Below are 25,357 nucleotides of genomic sequence, written 5' to 3'. Positions count from 1 at the left end.
ACAAAGACCACAAGAATACTGTTTAAGATTTATAAACACATTACACAGGCTACATCAAGTACTGCACTTTATAAAGTCCAAAGTATTTGTCTTTAGTCAGAATACTCGGTCATAATAAATAATTTGTCATCAACATTTTCTCTGAATTTCAGAATGAAGGCAATGTTTCTCTATAAATTGCTTCAACAGTGCAGAAAACCAAATACATCAGTAGCCTCTTCCTCAACATCAGTAGATTACTCCTCAAGTGGAGTTGTAATTTGTTGTAACACAATATGTGTTTATGCTTTTGATAAACATGACATGTAAGGCACTCATATCTGGAAAATGTTCTTTGATAGTCATTAGGACCACAAGTTATTTAAAAATTTGCTTTATGCATGAATGATAGCAGTGTGCTGGATTAACTTGATGATTGTGATTATCCCAAGAGCATGTAGAGAAACAAAAAACAAGGTTGATCACTCTGGTAACTGTAGTAGATCGAGGCTTGTCACTGTCCACCGTTCATTCAAAACATTCCACTGCAGAAACATCAAGGTGTTCTTCTAATAAGATGGATATGTCAAAAATGTATATTCATCCACATCATTAGCCCGGCCAATCGCAATCCCATCAACTCTGAAGACTGCCGTGACTCGTCTTGTTAACACAGTTGTCCAGTCGGTGGCCTCCTCCTGTACTTGAACTGTTGGATGTGGTGAAGATGATTCACTGTAAATGACAAAGCAATAATTACATTAATATCAGTCACTCTATCACTGATGAAGAGAAAATCAACATGCATAGAAAGTAAAATAATTAATATTCACTGATTTAAAAAAAAAAAAAAAAAGGATCACAGATTAAAAGATTAATATAAATTTCATTCATTCATTCAATTTCTTTTCGGCTTAGTCCCTTTATTTATCTGGGGTTGCCACAGTGGAATGAACCACCAACTTATCCAGCATATGTTTTATGCAGCAGATGCCCTTCTAGCTGCAACCCAGTATTACAAAACATCCAGACACACTTATTCACACACACATTTATACACTACAGACAAATAAGCTTACCAAATTCAGCTATAGTGCATGTCTTTATACTTGTGGGGAAACCGGAGCACTTGGAGGAAACCCTCAAGAACACTGGAAGAATATGCAAACTCCTCACACAAATGCCAACTGACCCAGCCGAGGCTCGAACCAGCGACCTTCTTGCTGTAAGGTGACAGCACTACCCACTGCGTCATCCTAATATAAAGAATATCAAGCATTATAAAATGCATTTATCACAGCATATACTAAACAGAAAACAACATACGCACCGGAGCACAACGAAATGTTAAAGTGTCTCGCTTAACAAGGCTGGCAACATGAGAAGTGCTGCTGTAAAATCAATTCCTGGAACATAAGATGTGGCATACAAACAAATATGAATGAATCCATCCAAAGCTAGAATTTAATAATATTAATCAAGTGGAGAAAGTTTAGAAAGAGTACCTTAGAGTGAGGACCATAGCATTCTTCAGTTGATCTCTCATCTTTCGATGAAAACCTAGAAAATAATTTTAAACACGTGGGTGTACATTTATTGTTGTTTGTAAGTAAAAACCTACAAATTTAAAATAGTATGTAAGCCATTAAAACCATGGTATAGATAATGAGACATACTTACATCTTGTAACTGAGCCATGCCTTCATATGACATGCCTTCATTGGTCTGATGCTGTCAGGCTGCATTCTGTTGTTCAATCTTGTCCTGAAAGACAATTGGAAACTTCAAAAACTTCTGGAAAGCAACAAGATAAAGCAATAACTATTTATTTATTTTGAGATATTAATAAAATAGGTAAAATAGCTCAAGGTACCAGTTTCAGAACAGATGAGACAAATTATTACATTAACAAAGTATAACTTAAAACGTCGATTTATACAACGTGGTATGTTAATAATTCTACATTAACATAAGTATAACGTTAAGCGATAGTAAAGCACCAACAATTCTGGACATGAGAGTTTGTGGACACTCCTCAACATTAATGTAACTTAGACACTGAAACGAAGATATGTACAAGCATACACACGCCACGTTTGTAACTAGCCACGTTTACATAATCAGTCGCTTTGTCGGTGACAAAATTGTGATTTTTCTTCACAAAATGGCGGTGTAACTTATATAACCGTCTAAAATTACATTTCAGCGGTCAACCGTGGCTAGAAAAATGGCCTCAAAATATAAAATATTATCGATAATTACAAATTTCCAGTATTAATAAGAAAAGGTTTTATATCAAGGTATATGAAGACTTTAGTCGCGCGAGCTCCGGGCCACACCGCACATTACTCACGGCCCGATTCCGGTGCACGGATACGGCAGCGTCGGCTCGCTTCTGCCGCCGCAACTGGCCCGTTTGCTATTTGGGTTGCGATTATATTCCGCCGTGGCAACACTTATTAATAAAGCAGTAACGTAACGTAAGATATAAGGCGCGAATACGTAACGTAGGCGATAAAGGGAACTTTTACACCGAGAAAACTAACAGCATATAGTACTCACCGTCTATAACGTTATGTCCCTCGGTGACTTTGATATCACATTGTATTAACTTCTTTAATAAGCTGCAGACATCTTAGCAAACTCCATCCTGCAGGCCAGCCCGGAGCACTTAAAGCGGGGGAAAGCCGAGACCCGAGAGTCAGACAAAATCAACAGAACACGGCTTCACATGTAAAAATGAGATTAAAAATATATCTTTAATACATTCTTACCTGAAAAGTGTGGACTCCAAAATAGACTTTTCTTTGAAGAGCGTGCGAAGTTCTGCGTAAACAGCCAGCATACTCGACCGACCGCCTCAGTAACAAACACTACTATAACGTCTCAACAAGCCAAATTCTTAAAGAGACAGCAACATCACCACCTGTATGAAGATGCTGTCCCTCTGCATGGTTCTTATTCTACATCCCATAAACTATAGGGTCTTAAACAGTAAGCAAAGACCAGTATTTACGTTTTTAATGATTAAAATTACATTCAATTATAAATTAAATTATTAAAATTTTTGAGTAAAAATGTAATTTAAATACATGAAAAAAATGTAATTATCAAAATATTTAATTCAATCAATTTATTTATTTATTATATTTTTAAATTATGTATTTTAGTATTAATGTTTAGTATTAATACATTTAAATTAGTGTTATATAGTGTTTTGATCTTATCATGAGCTGAGGGTACAATTTTGTTCCTATAGGGAAACAAAATATATAATTGTACCTTTAAAGGTGCTAAATTGGTCCTTTACGGTACAATTTTGTATCCAAATGTGCTATAAAAGGTACAAAAATGTACCTTTCAAACCTAAATCTGGACACTTGTACCTTTATAGCCCATTTGGGTACAAAATTGTACCCTAAGGACCAATATGGGACCTTTAAAGGTACAATTTTATTTTTTGTTCCCTCTAGGAACAAAATTGTACCCTCATTGTACCTTTTTTTCTGAGAGTGTAGGTCACTGTAGGGTTGTGCACTAGAGCGTCACCTAATTAGTCATCTGCTTATCTGCTGCATTCTCACACACAGGCGGAGAGAGACTGATGAGGGCGAGAGTGTGTGAGTGTGCGCGGATGTACGCATATGTGTGTAGAGATTAACTTTTGCTTTTGACTGTGTGTGTGTGTGTGTGTGTGTGTGTGTGTGTGTGTGTGTAAAGATAGTCTCAGGTGAAACGATGCAGTTTTCCTCTCTGCTTCTGAAAGTGTACGTGTGCTTGTGCGCACGCGCGTGTGTGTGTGTGTGTGTGTGTGTTTCCTATGAAAGAGCTTGGAAACTGCAGCACCTTCAGATGCTGATAGAAGCTGTTTGATCACTCTCTGCGTTTACACTCATGACTTTAGCAGACGCTTTAATCCACGGCCGCTTACAAATGAGGAGCAGCAGGAATTCATCAGAGCAACAGTATGAGCAATATACAATGAGATTAGAGAAAAAAGTAGAGTAGAAGAGGAATTAGGGCAGATTTATTAAATAAATAAGTCTGATATCACTCTCTGGAGTCCTCAGATTGTGTCTGTGAAGTTTCACATCAGAATACTTCATTAATTGTTCTTTAGATCATGCTGTATGCCCATTTCTGAATATGTGTGTCTCTTTAAATGCAAATGACCTGCTCTTCCCCGCCCCCCTTTCCAGAAGAGGGCGGAGCCTTCACAGCATGCGACTCTTATGAACAAAACATCCGTTTAAAACTGCTCATATACAGATTTCTGCACGATACACATGTTTTGTTTGAGTTTTACAACCCTTTGTTGTGTCAAATACACACACAGTTACACGAACACACACGCTGACATGATGCCGCTTGTGTTTGAATGTTAAGAGATGGGTAAGAAGTGACTTGTGTACCATTGTATTAGATATATGAAACTTTATTACCACTCACTACTAACTCAGCTCGTCCATGCTCCGCCCCTTTCCTGGAATGTATTTAAATATTTAAATTAGGAGTACTTAAATTAGGATGTTTCTTGTGTTTGAATGTAAAGGGATGGGCCTCACTGTAAGAAGGTCGCTGGTTCGAATCCCGGCTGGGTCAGTTGGTGTTTCTGAGTTTGCATGTTCTCCCCGTGTTGGTGTGGGTTTCCTCCGGGTGCTCCGGTTTCCCCCACAGTCCAAACACATGCGCTATAGGGGAACTGATCAACTACACTGGCCGTAGTGTATGAGTGTGTATGGGTGTTTCCCAGTACTGGGTTGCAGCTGGAAGTGCATCCACTGTCTTAAATATATGCTGGAAAAGTTAGCAGTTCATTCCACTGTGGTGACCCCTGATTAATAAAGGGACTAAGCTGAAGGTAAATGAATATAAGCATGTAATGAATCCTGCATGGTGTGGATATGTTGGTCTCTCTGACAGATATGTTGGTCTCTCTCCTGCTCCTCTTTTGTCAGTAGTGTATATTAAAAGCTTCTGATAAATGCGTAAACAGTGCATCATTTATAGCTCTGTGATTTACATGTATGGCGACCCGGCAGCTTTCAGCGAGCAGAATGAAGAAGTAAAGCTCTCACACTGAAAATGGTAGGAGAGCGCTGTAAAGTCTCTAATGATGAAAGCATCTGTCAAACACACATGTAGATCTCAATTAAAAAGGGTGTGTGTGTGTGTGTGTGTGTGTGTGTGTGTGTGTGTGTGTGTGTGTGTGTGTGTGTTTCTGTTTAAGATCGTGAAGAGATGCGTTTAAGAGCTGTTAGTCAGTGTGAAAGAATGAGAGTTTGTGTCTCGTTTTAAACACTTAGTAAGAGATAATATAATACACATCTATAATCTATAACACACACACACACACTCTCAAACACACATGTTTGTTTTTGTGAAAAGTGGGGACATTACATAGGTTTCCATTCATTTTATACTGTCCAAACCGTATATTGTATTGCCCTCACCCCACCCCACCCCTAAACCCAACCATCAGAGGAGACTGTGTGCAGCTTTACTCTCTGATTAAACTCATCCTGTGTGATTTATAAGCTTTTGGAGAAATGAGGACGTCACCAATGTCCTTATATTTCAGCTCAGTTTTGTAATACCTGTGTCATACCCATGTCATTATACAGATCTGTGTCCTGATATGTCACAAAAACACGTACACGGATATGCACAGAAAGACAGACAGACACACAGACACACACACATGCACACACAGACGGACACATACCAAGAAACACACTGGGGCGCACACAGAGACAGATACACACACAACCACACACAATCACAAAGACACACACCTATACACACACAGATATAGACACACACTTTTAGCCACACACACACACACACACACACACACACACACACAAACACACACACACAATGGCCTCCTGGTGCTTTCATGGAGCTCAAAGACGCCACTTCAGAGACAGAAATGCCAGAGGGCTTATCTTCACACACACACACACAGGTTTATGACCTCTCTCTCTCTCTCTCTCTCTCTCTCTCTCTCTCTCTCTCTCTCTCTCTCTCTCTCTCTCTCTCTCTCTCTCTCTCTCTCTCTCTCTCTCTCTCTCACACACACACACACACACTTCTTCCACATCAGCTCTTCCAGCTCCACAAGTCTCCATGAAATTAGAATCACAGCTAGAAGGTCGCTGGTTCGAGACGGTGCTATCCACCGCGCCACCCAAATGTCAAAACTTTTATTATTATTTAGATGATGAAATCATTATATTAAAATGATTATTTATTCTAAAATAGCAATAAAATATTTTGATAGTTTAAAAAGACTTTATAATACATTTCAGAATAAATATGCAAATTTGAATGATTATTAAATTAAAAACATTTTATTGTTTCAAATAGTATTTTTATTTTAGAACAAAAAATATATTTATTCTAGAATACTACATTTTAGAATAAATATTAGAATGATTAAACATTGAATTAATATTAAATAAAATTATATTTTAAATTATTTAATTATTTCCCAAATTGTGTTTAACAGAGCAAGGACGTTTATAATATTTATAATATTTAGTTCTTCTGATGAAAGTCTTTTTTTTTTACTGCAATAAAAGTGGTTTACTTTTTTTTTATTATTAATTTGTCTACTGTTACCTTGTAAAAGTTACTATTTAAATGATAAGTCAGTATATTTCTTAAGAGTGGGAATCCCAGAATAAAGATAATATTGTGTGTGTAAAACCGAACCAGTGCTTGTGAATTATTTTTATCCCCTTCAAGATTATTTTTCTAGACTGTCTACAGAACAAACCACTGTCCAATAACCTGCCTGATTGTCATATCCTAGTTATTTTCTAATAACCTAATTAACCCAGTGAAGCCTTTACATGTCACTTTAAGCTGTACACTAGTGTCTTGAAGAATATCTAGTCTAATATTATTTACTGTCATCATGGCAGAGAAAATAAATCAGTTATGAGAGATCAGTTATTAACACTATTATGATTAATATTGTTGAAAACAGCACTTTTAAACAATATATATTTACATACATATAATTAAATGTTCACAGGAGGATTCATAATTTTGACTTTAATTATATATTTGACAGTTTCCTATTAAACTTATAGAAAGTTTAAGATTTTTAATGTTGATTAGCAAAGCAGTTTTTGTTTTTATACAGTTGAAAGCAGAAGTGTACATACACTATATAAAAAGGCACATCACCATTTCAAGAAAAGTCAGCTGTTAATGTGACTAAACTTTTCCTCTTTTAGGTAAGTGAGGATGATCACATGTGTTTCTGTTCTGCATAATAGCAGAATATTGAGAGAGATGTTTTGAGAAATTTTCTTGAAAGTCAAGTTTACACACAATCAGATTATTTTGCCTGTGGAAAAGCTCAGATGATGATGTTCTGGAAGTTTCTGATTGACAACATTTGAGTTAATGTGAGGCACTTCTGTAGAATAGTATTGAAGGAAAAGCTCAAACACACTGCTTCCCTGTGTGACAACATGGGGAAATCAACAACAAAGCCAGATTACACTTAGCTGAATGACACTGGGGAAAGACTGATGTGTGGAGACATGTCCTGTGCTCTGATGGAACTAAGATTGAACTGTTTGGCCATAATGAGCAGTGTTACATTTGGAGGACAAAGAGGAAACACACAAGCCTAGAACACCATCCCAACTGTGCAGTATGGGGGCGGCAGCATCATGTTGTGGGGCTGTTTTGCTGCAGGAGGGACTGGTCCACTTGACAGCATAGATGGCATCATGAAGACAGAACATGATGGAGAAATACTGAAGCAACATCTCAACACATCAGCCTGGACATTACAACTGGCCACAAATAACTCTTCCAGACAGACCATGACCCTAAGCACACTGCCAAATGAGTTCAAATGTGCTTTAAGAACAGCAGAGTAAATGTTTTGTAGTGGCCATCACAAAGCCCTGATCTCAATCCTATAGAGAATGTGTGGGCAGAGTTGAAAAAGCTTGTGCGAGCAAGACAGCCTACAAATCTGACTCAGTTACAGCAATTCTGTCAGGAGGAATGAGCCAAAACTCCTGCAAACTACTGTGAGAAGCTTGTGGAAGGAGACCCAAAACATCTGACCAAAGCTATACAGTTTAAAAGCAAAGCTAAACAACACCAAGGAAATGTGTGTAAACTTTTGACTGTCTAGAAATAATAAAACATTCTAAAAAGAAAACTTCTCTCATTACTCTGGCATTTAGCAAATGTAACTCATTTAGGTAATCCTAACGGAAAATAGTAAACCTTTAGTATGATTTACCATCAGACATTTAAAAATAAATGGTTATGTTTTTGTTTTTAGAGTGTATGTAAATCTTTAACCTCCTGAACAGACTTTGACCTGATGGCTAATACAGAGAATGTGATTTTGATCTGTAAAGCAGTGAAATCTGAAGTGAAATCAGATGTAAGGGTTTTATTGAGATCTCTCTCACGCACTCAGCTTGTTTATTGACTCGTTTCTCCCAGATGGCGAGTCTGAAATGCCACAGAAAATGCTGAAAGGTGCTCGACTTTCTAATTGCGCTCGAGGCGTGGGCAACAGACTTTACTGCGTTTCCACAGCTATACGTAGTGTATAATTACTAAACACACACACACACACACACACACACACACATTCTGTACATTCAGAAGCAGCGCTGGACTGTTCATGAGCAGAACTGATGGATTATGTATGAATCCAGTGGTTAGCACTGTCGCCTCACAGCAAGAAGGTCACTAGTTCGAGTCCCGGCTGGGTCAGTTGGTGTTTGTGTGTGGAGTTTGCATGTTCTCCCTGCGATGGCGTGGGTTTTCTGGTTTCCTCCGGGTGCTCCGGTTTCCCCCACAGTCCAAACACATGCGCGTGTGTATGGGTGTTTCCCAGTACTGGGTTGCAGCTGGAAGGGCATCCATTGTGTAAACCATATGCTGGAATAATTAGTGGTTCATTCCACTGTGCCGACGCTGAAATAGAGACTAAGCCAAAAGGAGAATGAAGGAATGACCGTCTGTTCCCAAACGCTCCACTGCATCATCACACCGCGAGAGCTTCAGATTACACACGTCTTCTGCTGGAATCTGACGCTGGATCCCGTCTGAGCGTCTTTAACGTCTTCATGAATCTGCCATGGAAGAGATGAAATCAATCCGTTTGCCGTTTCTGCTCAGTTCAGATCGGCTTCTGGAGCAGCAGATAAAGAGGCCGAGCGAGCGCTTCTGCCCAGGGGAATTGTGGGAAATTGAGGCTGCTTTTTTTGCACGTTGCATTCCCCAATTTTGGTGTCGGTTCAAGGAGAGGACGTTGAACAGACACTCAGTGTAACACAAACTCATCATCTGCAGCACATCGTGAGCTCAGCCAAAGTTCAAAGCGTTGTGTGTGTGTGTGTGTGTGTGTGTGTGTGTGTGTGTGTGTGTGTGTGTGTGTGTGCGCGTGTTGTGCATCAATATTAATATACAGCTGGTGCTTATAATATTGCAGCACTTTCATTTTATTAAATTGGCTATTATTTGGTCGCAGCGGGTTGCCTTTGTAAGTCATTGGTTATAATTTGGTAAAATGAGCAGTGTGAGTGTGTGAGTGTGTGTGTGTGTGTGTGTGTTCGTGAGGAACAGTGTGTAAATGGTGTTGTAATTGGTGGTGTTGTGCCTTTGCAATCATAAAATCATTTCTTATTGAGGATAATGGCAAATGAGGCTCTAGAGTCGACATCATGCTGCTGCTCCTGCTTCATCTGACTGAGGGTTTCACACCTCCTTTAAAACATCAAATAAAACAGATGCAGAAATTAAATGTCTTTTTTTCTTTTTTTTCTTATTTTCTATTCTTTATTTATTTATATTTATATTTATTGTTTCATTTTATTTTATTTTATTGTATTCTATTTTATTTTTTTATTTTTTTATTTTTATTTTTTAAATTTATTTTTTAATTTTTTAATTTAATTTTGTATTTTATTTAATTTATAATTTAAATTTCATTTATTTTTTTAATTTGGGTACTAGAGTTATAGGTATTTCTGTTAAAATATAACTAACATGATATTATGAATATATAAATATAATATATATAATATATATAATATAATATATATATATATATATATATATATATATATATATATATATATATATATATATATATATATATATATATATATATATATATATATATATATATATAAAATGTAAGTGCAGTTTCCTAAAAAGTGAATAAATAATACATATTAATTCTTCTTTTTAAACTATATAATGTAATGTTGCATTTAATTATAGCAAAATCCCACTTTAGATCTACTAATATATTTCAGATTAAGTAGCATTCCTTTTATTTATTTATTTATTTATTTATTCATTTATTCATTTATTCATTTGTTTGTTTACAAATGAAAATAAGAATGAAGTATTTCGCAAAATTTCATAATCAAAATTGCATATATATTTTACCTAGCAAATCATGCATATATTCATGTTATTATAGTTTAACTGTTTAATCATAATTTTTGATGTATATATAAAATATATAATGGATATAATAAATTTCCTTGTTTATGGATCCTGCAGTGAACAAATGGTCAGACTTGACATGCAGTTATAGATAAATAAATGCTGCATGATAAAAGCTGGAAAAAACCCACACCAGACCATTTCAATCTCATTTCACATTAAAGAGCACGACTTTACTATCACTCCAGCATTAGAATATGCACAAAAGTTCTCCAGCATCTGTTCCACTGCCTCCATACATATCCTCAGCTCAGTTTTTGTGTTTTCTCATTGAGTAGAAGCCAAAATCATTGCCAGAGCCCTGAAACAAGCGAAGGAGTGTGTGAAAACAAGACAAAATACACGTCGTCCTCCTGTTCTGCTGTTTACATCACACTCCTTCAGCTCTGATACACACAATATGCTGCAGACACAGAGCAAACGCTGTCCGAAACGCCACACACACACACACACACACACACACACACACACACACACACACACACACACACACACACACACACACACACACACACCCTGCGTCTCAGCATCTTAACCGCATTCACCTTCAGCACAATTCATCTCTTCACCGTCAGAGACCTGTGTGTGTGTGTGTGTGTGTATGTGTGTGTTCAGAGCTGCTCTTCCAAAACAATTACACGCTAATCTGCGGCAGCGACTGAGAATTAGCTCTTTAATCAGACTTTTGGCAGGCCGTGGCTTCAGGAGTGTGTTATAGTCACCATCAGAGAGAGAGTCTGTGAATAGACATGTAATGTATTGTGTCTAAGTGTCTGTTTCAGTGCTCACAAAATATGGGACACTTTGTTTTGTCTGTTTGCTTAAACAGAAACATTATCAGTCATACATTTTGTCTGTTCATTTACACAACAACATCATTTTCAGTACAAATGTATCAGTTTTCATGTTTTGTCTATTTAAGAAAAAAAAATTAATTACTGTGTAATATATATATACATATATATATATATGAGCAATATCACACTCGTAGCAGTGCGATATGGCTGTATATCGGCACTGGTGGGAGGCGTGCGTGCCTTAGTGCCCCCACCAGTGCCGATATACAGCCATATCGCACTACTATGAGAGTGATATTGCTCATATATATATATATATATATATATATATATATATATATATATATATTACACAGTAATTAATTTTTTTGCTACGAGGCTGTATGTGGGCGGAGTAATACACAAAGGGTAAAGAGGCTGTAGGAGTTCTGATATTGCAGAATATCGCACGGCTTTCAGCCAATCAGATTTGAGAACCAGACAGAACTGTTGTATGTATATATATATATATATATATATATGTATGTATGTATGTATGCATGTATGTATGTATAAAAATTGAATCGTGAATCAAAATCCTAAATTGAATCAAAACATGAATTCAGTGAATGGTTTTCCATGTTTGTTGTACCTCACAGCTCCCTCTGCTGGTAAAAATAATCATAATTTCATCAATATCCTAATAAAAAGCATATTTTTATTTACACACTGATATCTACAATCTCATTTTGTAAAATTGAATCGTGAATCAAAATTATAAATTGAATCTAATATGAATTCAGTGATGCATTTTGCATGTTCAGTGTACCTCACTGCCCCTCTGCTGGTGAAGATAATGACTGCAGCAATATCCTAATTAAATAAACAGACTTTCATTCATTGCGTAACATCTACAATCTTGTTTTGTAAAATTGAGTCATGAAATCAAAATGGTGAATCGAATTGTGAATTCAATGAATCATTACACATTCTGATGTTTGTTGTACCTCACAGCCCCCTCTGCTGGAGAAAATAACCACTACATGATCTCTCTAGTACTGGTGTTGATTGGAATTGCTCCTCGTATTTGCAGTAAATGAGGACAGAACACTATAAACGGAGAAGTCTAGTGGTCTTATCCTATGAGTTTGTTAAATGATTCCCCTCTGGAGTCAAAGACAAGGACGAGCTTATTGTCTGTTTATCGGCTGCTGAGGATGACAGGCCGCGCCACACACTGCCAGCTTTATTTATTCCTGTCTCTCCTGTCAAGTGCTGAAAGCAGCAGCGATGCCAAATGAATCATAAGTGTGTGTGTGTGTGTGTGTGTGTGTGTGTGTGTGTGTGTGTGTGTGTGTGTGTGTGTGTGTGTGTGTTCGTCCGGCCCGGGGGAGAGCCATTTGTTTGCGTCTTCTGTTTGTTTTGGATTGTGTGTCGTGTCGAGCTCTGGTTCTGTCAGACGTACAGAAAGCAGAATGAAGGGATTTGTTTATTGTTTCATTAACCCATGTGTGTGCTGTTGGGTCGTTTTCATCCACTCTGGGCTGATTTTGAAGCTACATTTGGCCACAACTTTTAGCAAATAGGATGCTTTTCGCTGACACTTGTTATTTTGACATGTATTTTGGTGAAAATGCTTTGAAATTATGTGCTGTAATGGCTTTGCAATTAAAAAATGTGATTATAATGGAAGTCACTGAGGCAAAAACAGCATCAGCATCACTAAATAAGAGTCAATCTGAACACAACACTCAAGAGTTAATCAAAAGACATGCAATATAGTGACAGCAAACATCTCATTCCCTCAACAGACTCTGTGTGTTTTAATGAACCGCCACCGGAATGTTCATTCATAACCAGAACTGGCCATCGCAAACTACAATATGTGTCCAAATAATTAATAATGCATGCACTTTTCTAATGCAGTTATAATATAGTCAATTACACAGCATGTCATGTCACAGTATGTGCACTTCAACTGCGCTTGTAAGAATTAATAATGCAAGCACAGTTTATAAAATAGCCATTTAAATCTGCTCCTGACTGTGCTTTGAGTTAAATTACAGTATCATGTGTTATTTTTATGTGCATTATAGAGAATATGTATTTATTTTCTTGATTTTTGTATTTTTTATTAGATTTATTGCATATTTACTGTAATTGTGCTTGCTAATTTTTATTTTTGCTTTATAATACTCATTTAGATTAATCTTTACAAACACTAATAACTGTAAATGCAATGATTAAAGAATCAAAGTCAACATTTTTTTATTTTATTTAGCATGTTATCATGTTATGATGCCTAAATTCACCTTTATTAGCATTTTTGTTTTATTTTCACATGGCTGAGATGCTTCTTTTCTATTCTGTTATAATAGAAGCAATTACAGAATCTTATCATTTAAGTTTTGCTGATAAACATTAAATAAACAGCACCAAACAGCACTTTTTATGTATATATTTGTGTGCTATATGGAGATGCACAGTATATGGGTTACATTTACTTTAATAGATGTATTTTTTTTAGATTTATCAGCATCACTTAAAGGCACTATATATATATATATATATATATATACAACAGTTCTGTTTGCTACTCGAATCTGATTGGCTGAAAGCCGTGTGATTATCTGCAATACGTGCAGCCTCTTCACCCTTGTGTATTACTCCGCCCACAGAGTGACAGCGGATCAATAAACTCTCTACAGTTTTATTGCAGCTGTTGGACAATATAATGTGCTTTTGAGGCTTTTATAGGTGATAATGTAGTTGTTTAGATTGTAACTACGCAGTTTATTTATAAGGATAGTGTCTATTTTAAATATTTAGAATTTCTAAAAGACATCAGACATCAGCCTGTCATTGAGCAGAGCAAAGGCGCTGGTGAATGAGCAACGACTTCTGCTCTTCTGACGTCAGCTGCTGAGGTGAAAGAATGGCGGAAGAAAGTAGTTCCTCATACAAAAGGATTTTTGACACTCTTGTGTTTGATTTTCTTTTTTATACACACGATTATGCCGTTGAACTGTTGTATAAACACAATATCTCACGTGTAGCAGTGCGATGGGGCTGTATATTATCACTGGTGGGACACGAGGGCAACGTACGCCTCCCACCTGTGCCAATATACAGCCATATGGCACTGCAACTCATGTAATATATATATATATATAAGCTCTATATATATATATATATATATATATATATATATAAAAGCTCTAGAACAGTAAAATATATACTGTGTGTGCCTTTAATGTAGCATGTGTAATTATGCATGCTAATATTAACCATTTTTGCATTTAGTTCCATTGGATACCTACTTAAATAAATGTGTGAGAAAGCAAAATACTGAATAAAACTCTTAAATGTAATATTTAGACAAAATTCAATATTCATTTTTGCATTATGTGTCATTTTGTAATGCCTATATTCACTTTTCATCAGTTTTATAACTGGGTTATTAGTGTTATTTTGTACTGTGATACTAGGTCTATTGTTGTTTTGATTATAGTTTTGAATTAGCTCATAGTTTTTTTTTCATTTTAATTTTAGTTAAGGTTTTAATGCATGATGGATGGCAACTCTGGTCTGCAGTGACTTTGAATGTGTTGACAATGAAAGTATCCCACATTCAGGCCAATCGTGTGTATTTGTGTGCCGCAGATCGCGTAGACTCGCAGTGTCAGAGCAGTTCTGATATGGATCCTCTTCTCTGTAAATGAGTGGGACGCTCCTGAGAATAGATTTGCTGTCACTGCTCGACTGCACCGGAGCAAGATTACATCCAACAGCATTAATACAGAGCGAAAGAGAAAAGTGCGTTTGCTTTATGCGCTGCAGGAGACACATTTATTGTCGGTGAATAACACACACTCGACAAGATCTGACACGTCTGTAATGAAAGCAGCATATGGAGGTGAACAGTGTGTGTGTTTTCCTAATGAGCCGGAGACTATAGTGTAAAAGAGTCATTTAAATGCCTGAAAGACTTCTTAATGTCCTTTATTCATGACGACTAGTCATCATACGGTTTGCATATGTGGGTTTATATAGTATTTAATTAAAATGGTATGGTTCGTATGGCATGATATAGTGAAAGTATGGAGCAGAAACAGCTTGGTTTTATTCAGAGGATCTGAGCAAAATATGCTGTATATTAAATTAAATAATTATCAGTGTGATTCCAATTGTAGGTCTTAGTCTAAGAGGATTTTTTAGATGATCACAGCCATATACGCAGCCCAAGAGCGGTCCCTCACTGAGTGTGGTCAGTATCTGGATGGAGAGCACATGGGTACACTAGGCTGCTGTTGGCAGTGGTGTTAGAGAGGCCAGCAGGGGGCGCTCAACCTGTGGTGTGTATGAGTACTAATGCCCCAGTATAGTGAAGGGGACTCTATACTGCTCAGTGAGCGCCGTCTTTCAGATGAGATGTTAAACTGAGCTCCTGACTCTCTGTGCTCATTAATAATCACAGGGTAAATCTGATAAAGAGTAGGGGTGTAACCCCGGTGTCCTGGCAGACTCCCTTCATCAGCTCTTACCCATCATGGCCTCCCAATCATCCCCATCCACCGAATTGGCTCCATCACAGTCTCTCCGCTCCTCCTATAGCTGGTGTGTGGTAAAGCTCTGGCATCATCCATCATCCTAGTGGAGCTGCACACTGGTGGTGTTGTGAAAAGACATCCCTCATGATTGTGAAGTGCTTTGGGTGTATGGCCGTACATGATACATGTGCTATATTAACACACATTACTTACTATGGTCATATTTAATATGATCAAAGCCCTATAGTTTCAAAAATAATCAAGTTATGCATTGTTATGCGGAGATGATGGGAGATAATAAACATCTAGATGCGAGATGAGATGCCCAAAGCTGGCCCATGCGTGGAAACCTTTAGTTTTGGCCCGCCGTCCCATCTAAAAAGAGAGGGAGAATGATGGGGAGTTGGTTTGGATGAATGCCTTTGACAGAGATCATCATTTTAAATTGAATGTATACCCTTTTGTTTCTTGGTTTAACTGAGGAGCTACAAATAAGGCAACTAAAATGAAATGTTTGGACAGATAGAGGACAATGCAGGAGCAGCTCGACTAGTGTATTCAGTATTGAGCTCTGTTGTGTTATAAACGCTATTGTTGATGTTTTCCCTATAAAAGTTGATTATAAAACATTAAAAGTTATACTGCATCGTCATTTAATATGTGTTAAAGCAACCTTTTCAAATAATAGGCAAACAAATGAGCTAATTGAACGTAATACGGTTTGGTTTATTTACCTTCAGCCCACAGCTCTCAATCAAGTTTGGTTTTTGGCTCATTATTAGAAAGAGTTTGGGCACCCCTGCTCTAGAGCACCATAGAGGAACAGGGGAAGTAAAGGTTCTGGAAATAAACCTTTATTAAAAGCTTATTAATCATGCAGTATTGATACTTGCTTTTTCTGTGAAAAGATGACTGAGTAGTCCAGAATGTGTTCATTATTCCACATCTCCTCCAAAGTCTTCTGATGTGAATAACTCGAGTCATTCAGCGGAGTGATATGGAGCTGTGATGCGCTCTAAACTGACCGCTAAGAGCGCTGTTCATAGCCTTCATGCAAATCTGACAATAGTTTATGAAAAATCATCAAACTTCAGGATAAAAAAACAGAATTTAGGTAATTCTACCTAACAAAAGAGTTATGTGTGTGTGTGTGTGTGTGTGTGTGCTCCTGAATGTTCTCCAGTGCTGTGTGTTTTCTGCTGCGGTTCCTCCTGTTTCTGTTTCCAGACTGTGTGTGTTTGAACTTCTGATCTGCTTTATTGATGCTGACTTTCTCCCTCTGTTCTCTTCTCTTCTGTTCTTCTGTGTGTGTGTGTGTGTGTGTGTGTGTGTGTGTGTGTGTGTGCGTGTGTGTGTGCATGTGTATGTGCATGCATGTTTGGTTGTGCATGTGTGTGTGCGTGTGTATGCATGTGTGTGCATGCATGTGTGTGTGTGTATGCGTATGTGCATGCCTGGATGTGTGTGTGTGTGTGTGTGTGTATGCGTGGTTGTTTGTTTGCATGCATACGTGTATGTGTGTGTGTGCGTGCATGCTTGTGTGTGCTTGTACATGCGTGCGTGCGTGCGTGCGTGTGTGTGCGTGTGTGTGTGTGTGTGTGTGTGTATGCATGTGTGTGTGTATGCGTATGTGCATGCCTGGATGTGTGTGTGTGTGTGTGTGTGGTTGTTTGTTTGCATGCATACGTGTATGTGTGTGTGTGCATGCATGCTTGTGTGTGCTTGTACGTGCGTGCATGCGTGTGTGTCTGCAGTAGAGATTAAAGTGATCAAGGATCTGCCGTGGCCTCCTCCGGTCGGCCAGCTGAACTCCAGTCCTCTGCTGATGGAGGCAGTGGAGGCTCCGTCCTCTCCGGGCTCCAGCTCCTCCGCCTGTGACCCTCAGCAGCAGCATCCGCAGCAGTTGGGTGGGTCGGCGAGTCTCTCAGTACACCTGTGCTCCTCCAGTTCTGCTGCTCCACCGTATTCTGCATGTCTCTATTGACCTTATTCTGCAATGCGGAAGTGTGTTTGATTTTGCAGTGGAGCCTTTACACGTGTGTGTTTCTCTGAAGCAACATAGTTGATGAAGTCAGAGCGAACTGGAAAGTCCTTCCCCCATACACACTGCATTACACACACCAAAAGTGCTCATTTGTTTATTGTAATTTAACGCAAAGATGATATATTACATGCAAAAATACATAAAAAGCCTTTAAAAAAATCCAGTATTTAATACGGTCAAGCATTCAGGATGCTGATGAGCGCCGTAACAGTCTTGTGTAACATCTCAACTGTTTCAGAACTCCCGACTCGGGTTCATATGGGAGAAGTGCACCGCATGGTGGCCGAGAGAGCTTGAACACACATGCAATTACCCAAAACCCCAGCAAATCCTCCCAATGCAAACAGCAGCCCTGAGTGAGAAGCAGCCGTCTGTCCATTAGCCATTATAGTGTGCGATATCACACTTCACATCTTCTGAACAGAGGCAGAATAGCTCTCCTTTAAGATCTGTACTGTATCTGAGTGTGAACAAGGCGTTATCGCTCCTCTGGAATATCCTGTAGCGTTTGTGCTCCTCAAACAAGCTCTTCAACACATATGCGGAGATAAAGTGGATGGGCTGCTGTGAGATTAACGCTTATTTCCAGCAGAATTCAGCATTTGTTTGCAGTGAAGCAGAAAATTATGGAGGACTCGAGTCCAGCTTTCTGCAAACCCCTCATTGGCTTTAATAGAGCTGAGCGTCTGACTCTTCTGAAGCGTTCGTGATTACCTTCACACTTTACACCTCTGCGAAACACAATCACACAGACGCTTTCCTCTGAATGTGGGAAAGCCATTGTGGCCTGGAGAATACAGATGTTCAGGTCCTCAGGTTTCTGTCTGTCTGTCTGTGTGCGTGCATGTGTGTGTGTGTGCGTGTGCGTGTGTGTGTGTTTTATTGGGAATGCCATTGCAGTATTGTATGACGGTTGTGAACTGGATTTACAGTTGAAGTCACAATTATTTGACCTCCTGTGAATTGTTTTATTTGTCAAATATTTTCCAGATGATGTTTCTCAGATTCAGGAATTGTTCACAGTATTTCCTATCATATTTTATTCTTCTTGAGAAAGTCTTATTTGTTTTGTTTCGGCTAGAATAAAAGCAGTTTTTAATTGTTTTAAAGCCATTTCCATGTCTCCAGAATGACTTGCCTAATTACCCTAACTTACATGTCACTGTAAGCTGAACACTAGTGTCTTGGAGAATATCTAGTCTAATATTATGTGCTGTCATCATGGAAAAGAGAAAATAAATCAGTTATTAGAGATGAGTTATTAACACTGTTATGACTTGTTCTCTCCATTAAACAGAAATTGGCTAATAGTTCTGACTTCAGCTGTATGTGTGAGACGGTGAACTGAAGGTATCTGTTTCTGGCTCTGTGGCATGTGGATTTAAGCACGCCGGGCGGCTGTAAGTTAACCTGGCTTGATCCGGCCAGCGGTTTTCCTTCAGAGATTAACCGTAAGATGATCCGTCGCTCTGCTTTTTCACAGGAATAAACAGGTCAAAGGGTTGTTTCACAGAGACGTGTAAAATCACCCGCCGACGCTGCTGTCTGACTCACTTCTGATTGACGGAGGCTCAAATACACAAGAAAAACTCTGAAGATCAAAACACAGAAACTCCAACTCTGATTCAGACACAAAACATAAACTTAAATTCAGATCTAAAACACTCAGATTTAAACCTAAAACAAAGAATCTGATTCAGGTCAAAAACTCTGTAACTCAGAGTCAGATCAAAATCAAAACCGGTACTCCAATTCAGATTACAAGCAGTAAAAATTGTATTCATAATAAAAATAATAAAACACACAAACTATTATTCAGACTGTAAAGACAAAACTGATTCAGATCCAAAACTCTGATTCAGACTTAAAACATAGTAAGTGATTCAGATCACAAACTGTGATTCAGACTTAAAACATAGTAAGTGATTCAGATCACAAACACTGAAACTCTTTTTCAGATCCATAACACAGAAACCTGTTCAGATCCACAACTTTGATTCAGATTAAATAACACAGACACTCAGATTCAGATTAAAAACACAAAAGTGATTTAAATCCAAAACTCTGACCCAGATCAAAAACACTTTAAAGTGGTACTCCAATTCAGATTAAAAACAATAAAAATTGTATTCATATTAAAAATAATACAATAGAAACTGATTCAGATCTAGAGCTTTGATTCAGATTCAAAACTGATTCAGATTAAAAACACTGCAACTCCTTTTCAGATTCATAACACAGATACTGATTCAGATACAAAACTCTGATTCAGACCTAAAACCCTGAAATTCCAATTCATATTAAAAACAGTAAAAATCTGATTTAGAATAATAAAGCTTAAAAATAAAGCTATGATTCAGATCAAAATCACAGAAACTCTTTTTCATATCATAACACAGAAACTGATTCAGACCTTAAACTTTGATTCAGTTTCAAAAACACAGAACCTGATTCAGATTAAAAACAGTAAAACTCTGATTCAGATTAAAAACAGTAAAACTCTGATTCAGATTAAAAAAAACAAACAAAAAACTAATCCTCATTCAGATCAAAACACTTAACTTAAAACGATGTATGTGAACATGGCTTTATAAATATGAATCAAAATGTTTGTTTTTGCACAAGATTTTCCATTCTTTTTTTAATTTTAGTCATCAACACAACTGTTTAAAGCACTGCTTTACAAAGGAATTAAATAATAATTATAAGAAATTAAACCTAACCAGTACTACCATATTTCAACTGAACAGTGTAATAAACATATGTTTAATATTTCAAATGAAAAATATACAAAAAAAAGCTGATTCAAATGAATAATGAAAATTATTACAATAAAATACTATTATTAAATGTAAATAATTTTGTTCTTTAGTCATTTAGAAATTAATTTATTACCACAAGTGCTGCTTTAAATATTAACTAAGTGTCAAAACCTTTTGTTGCATGATAAACACACACACACACACACACACACACACACACACACACACACACACACACACACACACACACACACACACTCACACACTATTAAAGGATTAAAGAATTACATCTTTCTAAAGACTTCGTGTTTTAAAGCAGAACTCTTCGCCTCAGCAGCGGCTCTACCACTAGTTTTTCATTTATACCTTTGTTCACAACTAAACAGCATGTGACAGGCTGTCTCATCCATCTGACCAGATTTTAATTTTTGCATGCGACTTGATGGGCCAGAAATTAAATTTGCATATAAATATCAGCGTATTCTTTTGTTTTCCTCAAGAAAAGCCGCAGTCTTTTGTTTCCGGCTCTGAATTAATTGCTGCTGCTTTCCGTGCTTTTCTTTTGGGCTCATATCTGCGTCATGTCTCTGTAGAATAGGAAATAATATAATGAAAGGATATCAAGATTTGATTATGAGGGGTCTGAACCCGTGGAGACCTGCTTTTCTTTTCCTTTGTATGACACAGTGAATGTGTTCTTGCGCTTTAATGAAGACGAGAAACAAAACTGAGTGTTTTTCACTTGAACAGCAGCTCAGGATGTGAATCTGTGTCTTCATTTGCTCTTCCCATTGTCATTATTCTGAATATGAATACATGATTGATCACAGAACACATAGATACTGATTCAGATCCAATGCACAGCAACTCTGATTCCAAAACTCAGATTCAGATCCAAATATGTGATTCAGACCCAAAAAACAGAAACCGAGTTAGATACAAAACACAGAATCTCTGATTCAGATTCAAAACTCTGATTCAGATCTAAAATCCAGAACCTTATTCAGATCCAAAGCACAATCTGGTTCAGATCCAAAACACAGAAACTCTAATTTAGATCTAAATCTCTAATTCAGATTCAAAACTCTGATTTAGATTCAAAGCAGAAAAACTGATTCAGATCCAAAATATAGAAACTCTGATTTAGATCCAAAACACTGAAACTGATTCAGATCCGAAATACAGAAACTCTAATTCAGATCCAGAACAAAGAAACTGGTTCAGATCCAAAACAATGAAACTCTGATTCAGATCTAAAACACTAATTTAGATCCAAAATACAGAAATTGATTCAGATTTAAAACACAGAAACTGATTCAGATCCAAAACACTGAAACTGATTCAAATCCGAAATAAAGAAAATGGTTTAGATCCAAAACACAATAACTGATTCAGATCTAAAACATAGAAACTGATTCAGATCTGAAATAAAGAAACTGATTCAGATCCAAAACACTGAAACTGATTCAGATCCAAAACACTGAAACTGATTCAGATCCGAAATAAAGAAACTGATTCAGATCCAAAACACAAAAACTGATTCAGATCTAAAACACAGAAACTGATTCAGATCTAAAACACAGAAACTGATTCAGATCCAAAACACTGAAACTGATTCAGATCCAAAATACAGAAACTGATTCAGATCTGAAATAAAAAAACTGATTCAGATCCGAAATAAAGAAACTGATTCAAATCCAAAACACAGAAACCAATTCAGATCCAAAATGCAGAAACTGATTCAGATCTGAAATAAAGAAATTGAATCATATCCAAAATACAGAAACTCTGATTGAGATCCAAGAGTTTGATTCAGATCCAAAGCACAGAAACTCTGATTCAGATCCAGAACACTGATTCAGATTCAAAACCCATAAACAGATTCAGATCTAAAGCACACACTGAGTGTTTTTGACTCTAACAGCAGGTCAGGAGTGACTCTGAATGTGAAGCTGTGTCTTAATCTGCTGTTCCCTCTCTTCTGCAGAATATGAAGCACTCAGTCTGGTTAGTCACGGACTGGAGAATTGAATTGCGCTGCTGATTTATGATCGGTCTCCCCACTGAGCCCTGCTCGCGCTTCCATTAGTAAATTAGAAGATGGGAATTAATTAGAGCCTTTAATTAGTAAATGTGTTCAGATGTAACCCTCACTGTATGCTTTAGTGTAGAGCAGAGTCATTTGTATGAGTCTCCAGTCGTCTGTGTGCATTCAGAACACACATGGCTAACGCTGATCTAACAGCACTGCTTTATTGATCAGAAGAGTCTACATTTATATTGTACATTTTCATTTTGCTGATTATTGTGAAAAACACACACAAGCAGTGCAGACTAGTTCTACAGTTGCATTTGTACGGAGAGTCTTCAGCCTGTTGTTGATGAACTCAGACTTGAATCCTGATGATGGACAGCAGCTTGTGTCTGATTTGTGCATGTGATCGCTCAGTGTGTGTGTGTTATCTCCTGGTGCAGTGTGTGTGTGATCACTCAGTGTGTGTTATCTCCTGCTGAGGTGTGTGTAAATGCTCTTATCTCCTGATGAAGGTTGTGTTTGCGCTGGGAGTTTCCCTCAGTCATCCGTCGCTCTGATCTGATACGGGTTTTCATTTAATGCTGTCAGGTTTAACTCAGAGCTTCAGTCCGGCTCTGGATCAAGTGTGTTTTCTGCTGTTCAACAGAGATTCACACACACACACACACACACACACACACACACACACACACACACACACACACACACACACACACACACACACACACACTAATGTGATAAATGCTATTAATCTGCATCTGTTCGCTCTTATAAATAACTTAGCATTCTGAAAGGATGAGATGAGTTTGTTTGCATGTACACTCACAGGCCACTTTATTAGGTACACCGTAAAAGGACAAGGTCGGATTCCTTTTGCCTTCAGTACTGCCTTAATCCTTCACGGCAGAGATTCAACAAGCTACTGGAAATATTCCTCAGAGATTTTGCTCTATATTAACATGACAGCATCACACAGTTGCTCAGCATGAATGAGTATTTACACCCCTCACAGATCTCTCTTCATCATTCATATTCTCTAGATGAAGCCCTGTTCATATACAGTAGATTAGTCAGGACCAGAGACAAAACTGATCGACTCATCGAACAAAAACTGAAGATCACAGTCCAGAAACGAGAGCGCAAAAGACATATGTTGTGGAGAATATTAAAAACTGTTTTAATAAACTGGTAGAATCAGGCAGGCCATTGCATGTTACTCATTTGCATATTTAAATTCCTCTCCACTTTGCATCAGAGGACACGCCCACTGTCAGCTGTCACTGTAGGGAATCAGGGACACTGTCGGAATGTGTCTGTCAGATGCTTCATCACTGTCACACACACACACACACACACACACACACACACACACACACACACACACACACACACACACACACGTTGTCCTCAGCTTTATTTGACAGGCTGCTTTGTCTCCTCCGCTGTGGTGTGTTATGAGTGATGGTGAAGGGTGTTTGTTAGAGGAAGGTGAAGCAGAGAGACTGACGTCTAACTTGTCATGCGCAGCAGTCTGCATCTGTGTCTTCATCTGCAGCGGTGTCTGTGTATATGCATATGTCTGTGGCAGTGGCTGCATCTGTGTGTGCCGGTGGCTGTGTCTGAGTCTAAGGCTGTCTGCATCTGTGCTTGAATCTGCATCTGTGTCTCCGCCTACATCTACATTCGGGGTTGAATCTGAATATGTCTGCATCTGCATCTGGGGTTGAGTCTGGGAGTCTGAGTCTGTCTACATCTACATTTATGTCTGGGTTTGAGTCTGCTTCTGCTTCTATGTCTTGTTCTGACTGTGTCTACATCTATGTCTGAGTCTGTTTGAGTCTGATTCTGTCTGTGTCTGTGTCTGTGTCTACATCTACATCAGTGTCTGCATCTGCATTTGCATCTATGTTGGTCTGAATCTGTCTACATCTGGGTTTGAGTCCGAGTCTGTCTGTGTCTACATCTACGTCTGGGATTAAGTCTGCATCTGTATCCACATCTACGTCTATGTCTGCTTTTACATCTGCAGCTGTCTGTCTGTGTCTACATCTGCCTCTGGGTTTGAGTCTCTGTCTGCATCTGCATTTGAGTCTGCGTCTACATCTGGGTTAAAGTCTGTCCGTCTATGTCTGTGTTCGTCTGCGTCCACATCTGCATTTGAGTCTGCGTTGGTCTGAGTCTGCATCCAGCTACAGCACTTAAGTCACACACATGACCACTGCTGATTGGCCTCGCTATCACCATGGTTACAGACATTTTCATGAGGGTCACGTAGGGGTCACGCTTTGTGTTTTGGAGGGTCACAATATGCTTGTCACCTTCACTTACACTGCTTGTGTTTTATTTTCCAGCACTCACGTTCATTTTTAGGCACACACATACACACACACACACACACACATACACACACACACTTGTCTTCCTTTTAAAGAGCGTTCAGATGGTGATTTGACAGTTATGATGGGGTTGAGAGGCGGGTTTCCATGGCAACAGGCCCTTTTCTTCACCGGCATACAGTTTATGCCAAACAGTAAACAGAAATTATGACACACACATACACACACACACACACACACACACACACACACACACACACACACACAGTCTGAGCTCTTCAAGTCTACTTTAACACTGTTGCATGCTCATAATGCTGGTTATCCGTGCTGATATTCAAGTGCATCTTGCATGAATATTTCAATGCT

The 25,357-nt window shown here is 38.0% G+C and overlaps 1 protein-coding gene and 1 long non-coding RNA gene across 9 annotated transcripts in view; one reads left to right on the top strand and one right to left on the bottom strand.

Annotated features, from left to right (window-relative positions):
* LOC147839847 (uncharacterized) overlaps positions 1-2,862 on the bottom strand; it is a 3,031-nt gene extending 169 nt beyond the window's left edge. The window contains exons 1-7 of one of the 2 annotated variants that reach the window (XR_015515466.1): positions 2,754-2,862; positions 2,542-2,704; positions 1,660-1,743; positions 1,485-1,539; positions 1,310-1,385; positions 1,059-1,235; positions 1-714 (exon numbers count right to left, since the gene is read on the bottom strand). The exon at positions 1-714 is cut by the window's left edge and continues 169 nt beyond it. This is a non-coding gene — a long non-coding RNA (uncharacterized LOC147839847). The remainder of the gene's footprint in view (positions 715-1,058; positions 1,236-1,309; positions 1,386-1,484; positions 1,540-1,659; positions 1,744-2,541; positions 2,705-2,753) is intronic. The other variant, XR_015515465.1, reaches the window with a different exon arrangement.
* Positions 1-25,357, top strand: part of zgc:158464 — a 136,938-nt gene that overhangs the window by 95,147 nt on the left and 16,434 nt on the right. For 2 of the 7 annotated variants that reach the window (NM_001442141.1, NM_001442140.1), the window contains 2 exon segments: positions 17,569-17,781; positions 17,783-19,114. In NM_001442141.1, coding sequence (NP_001429070.1) covers positions 17,569-17,781; positions 17,783-17,880 — 311 coding nt within the window. In that variant the 3' untranslated portion in view covers positions 17,881-19,114. 7 annotated transcript variants of the gene reach the window in all.

The sequence above is a fragment of the Danio rerio genome, chromosome 18 (genome assembly GCF_052040795.2).
Source record: "Danio rerio strain M-AB ecotype USA chromosome 18, GRCz13ab, whole genome shotgun sequence".
Classification (NCBI taxonomy): Eukaryota; Metazoa; Chordata; class Actinopteri; order Cypriniformes; family Danionidae; genus Danio; species Danio rerio.
Note: the sequence above shows the minus strand (reverse complement) of the source record. Positions and strands in the feature narration are given on the sequence as shown.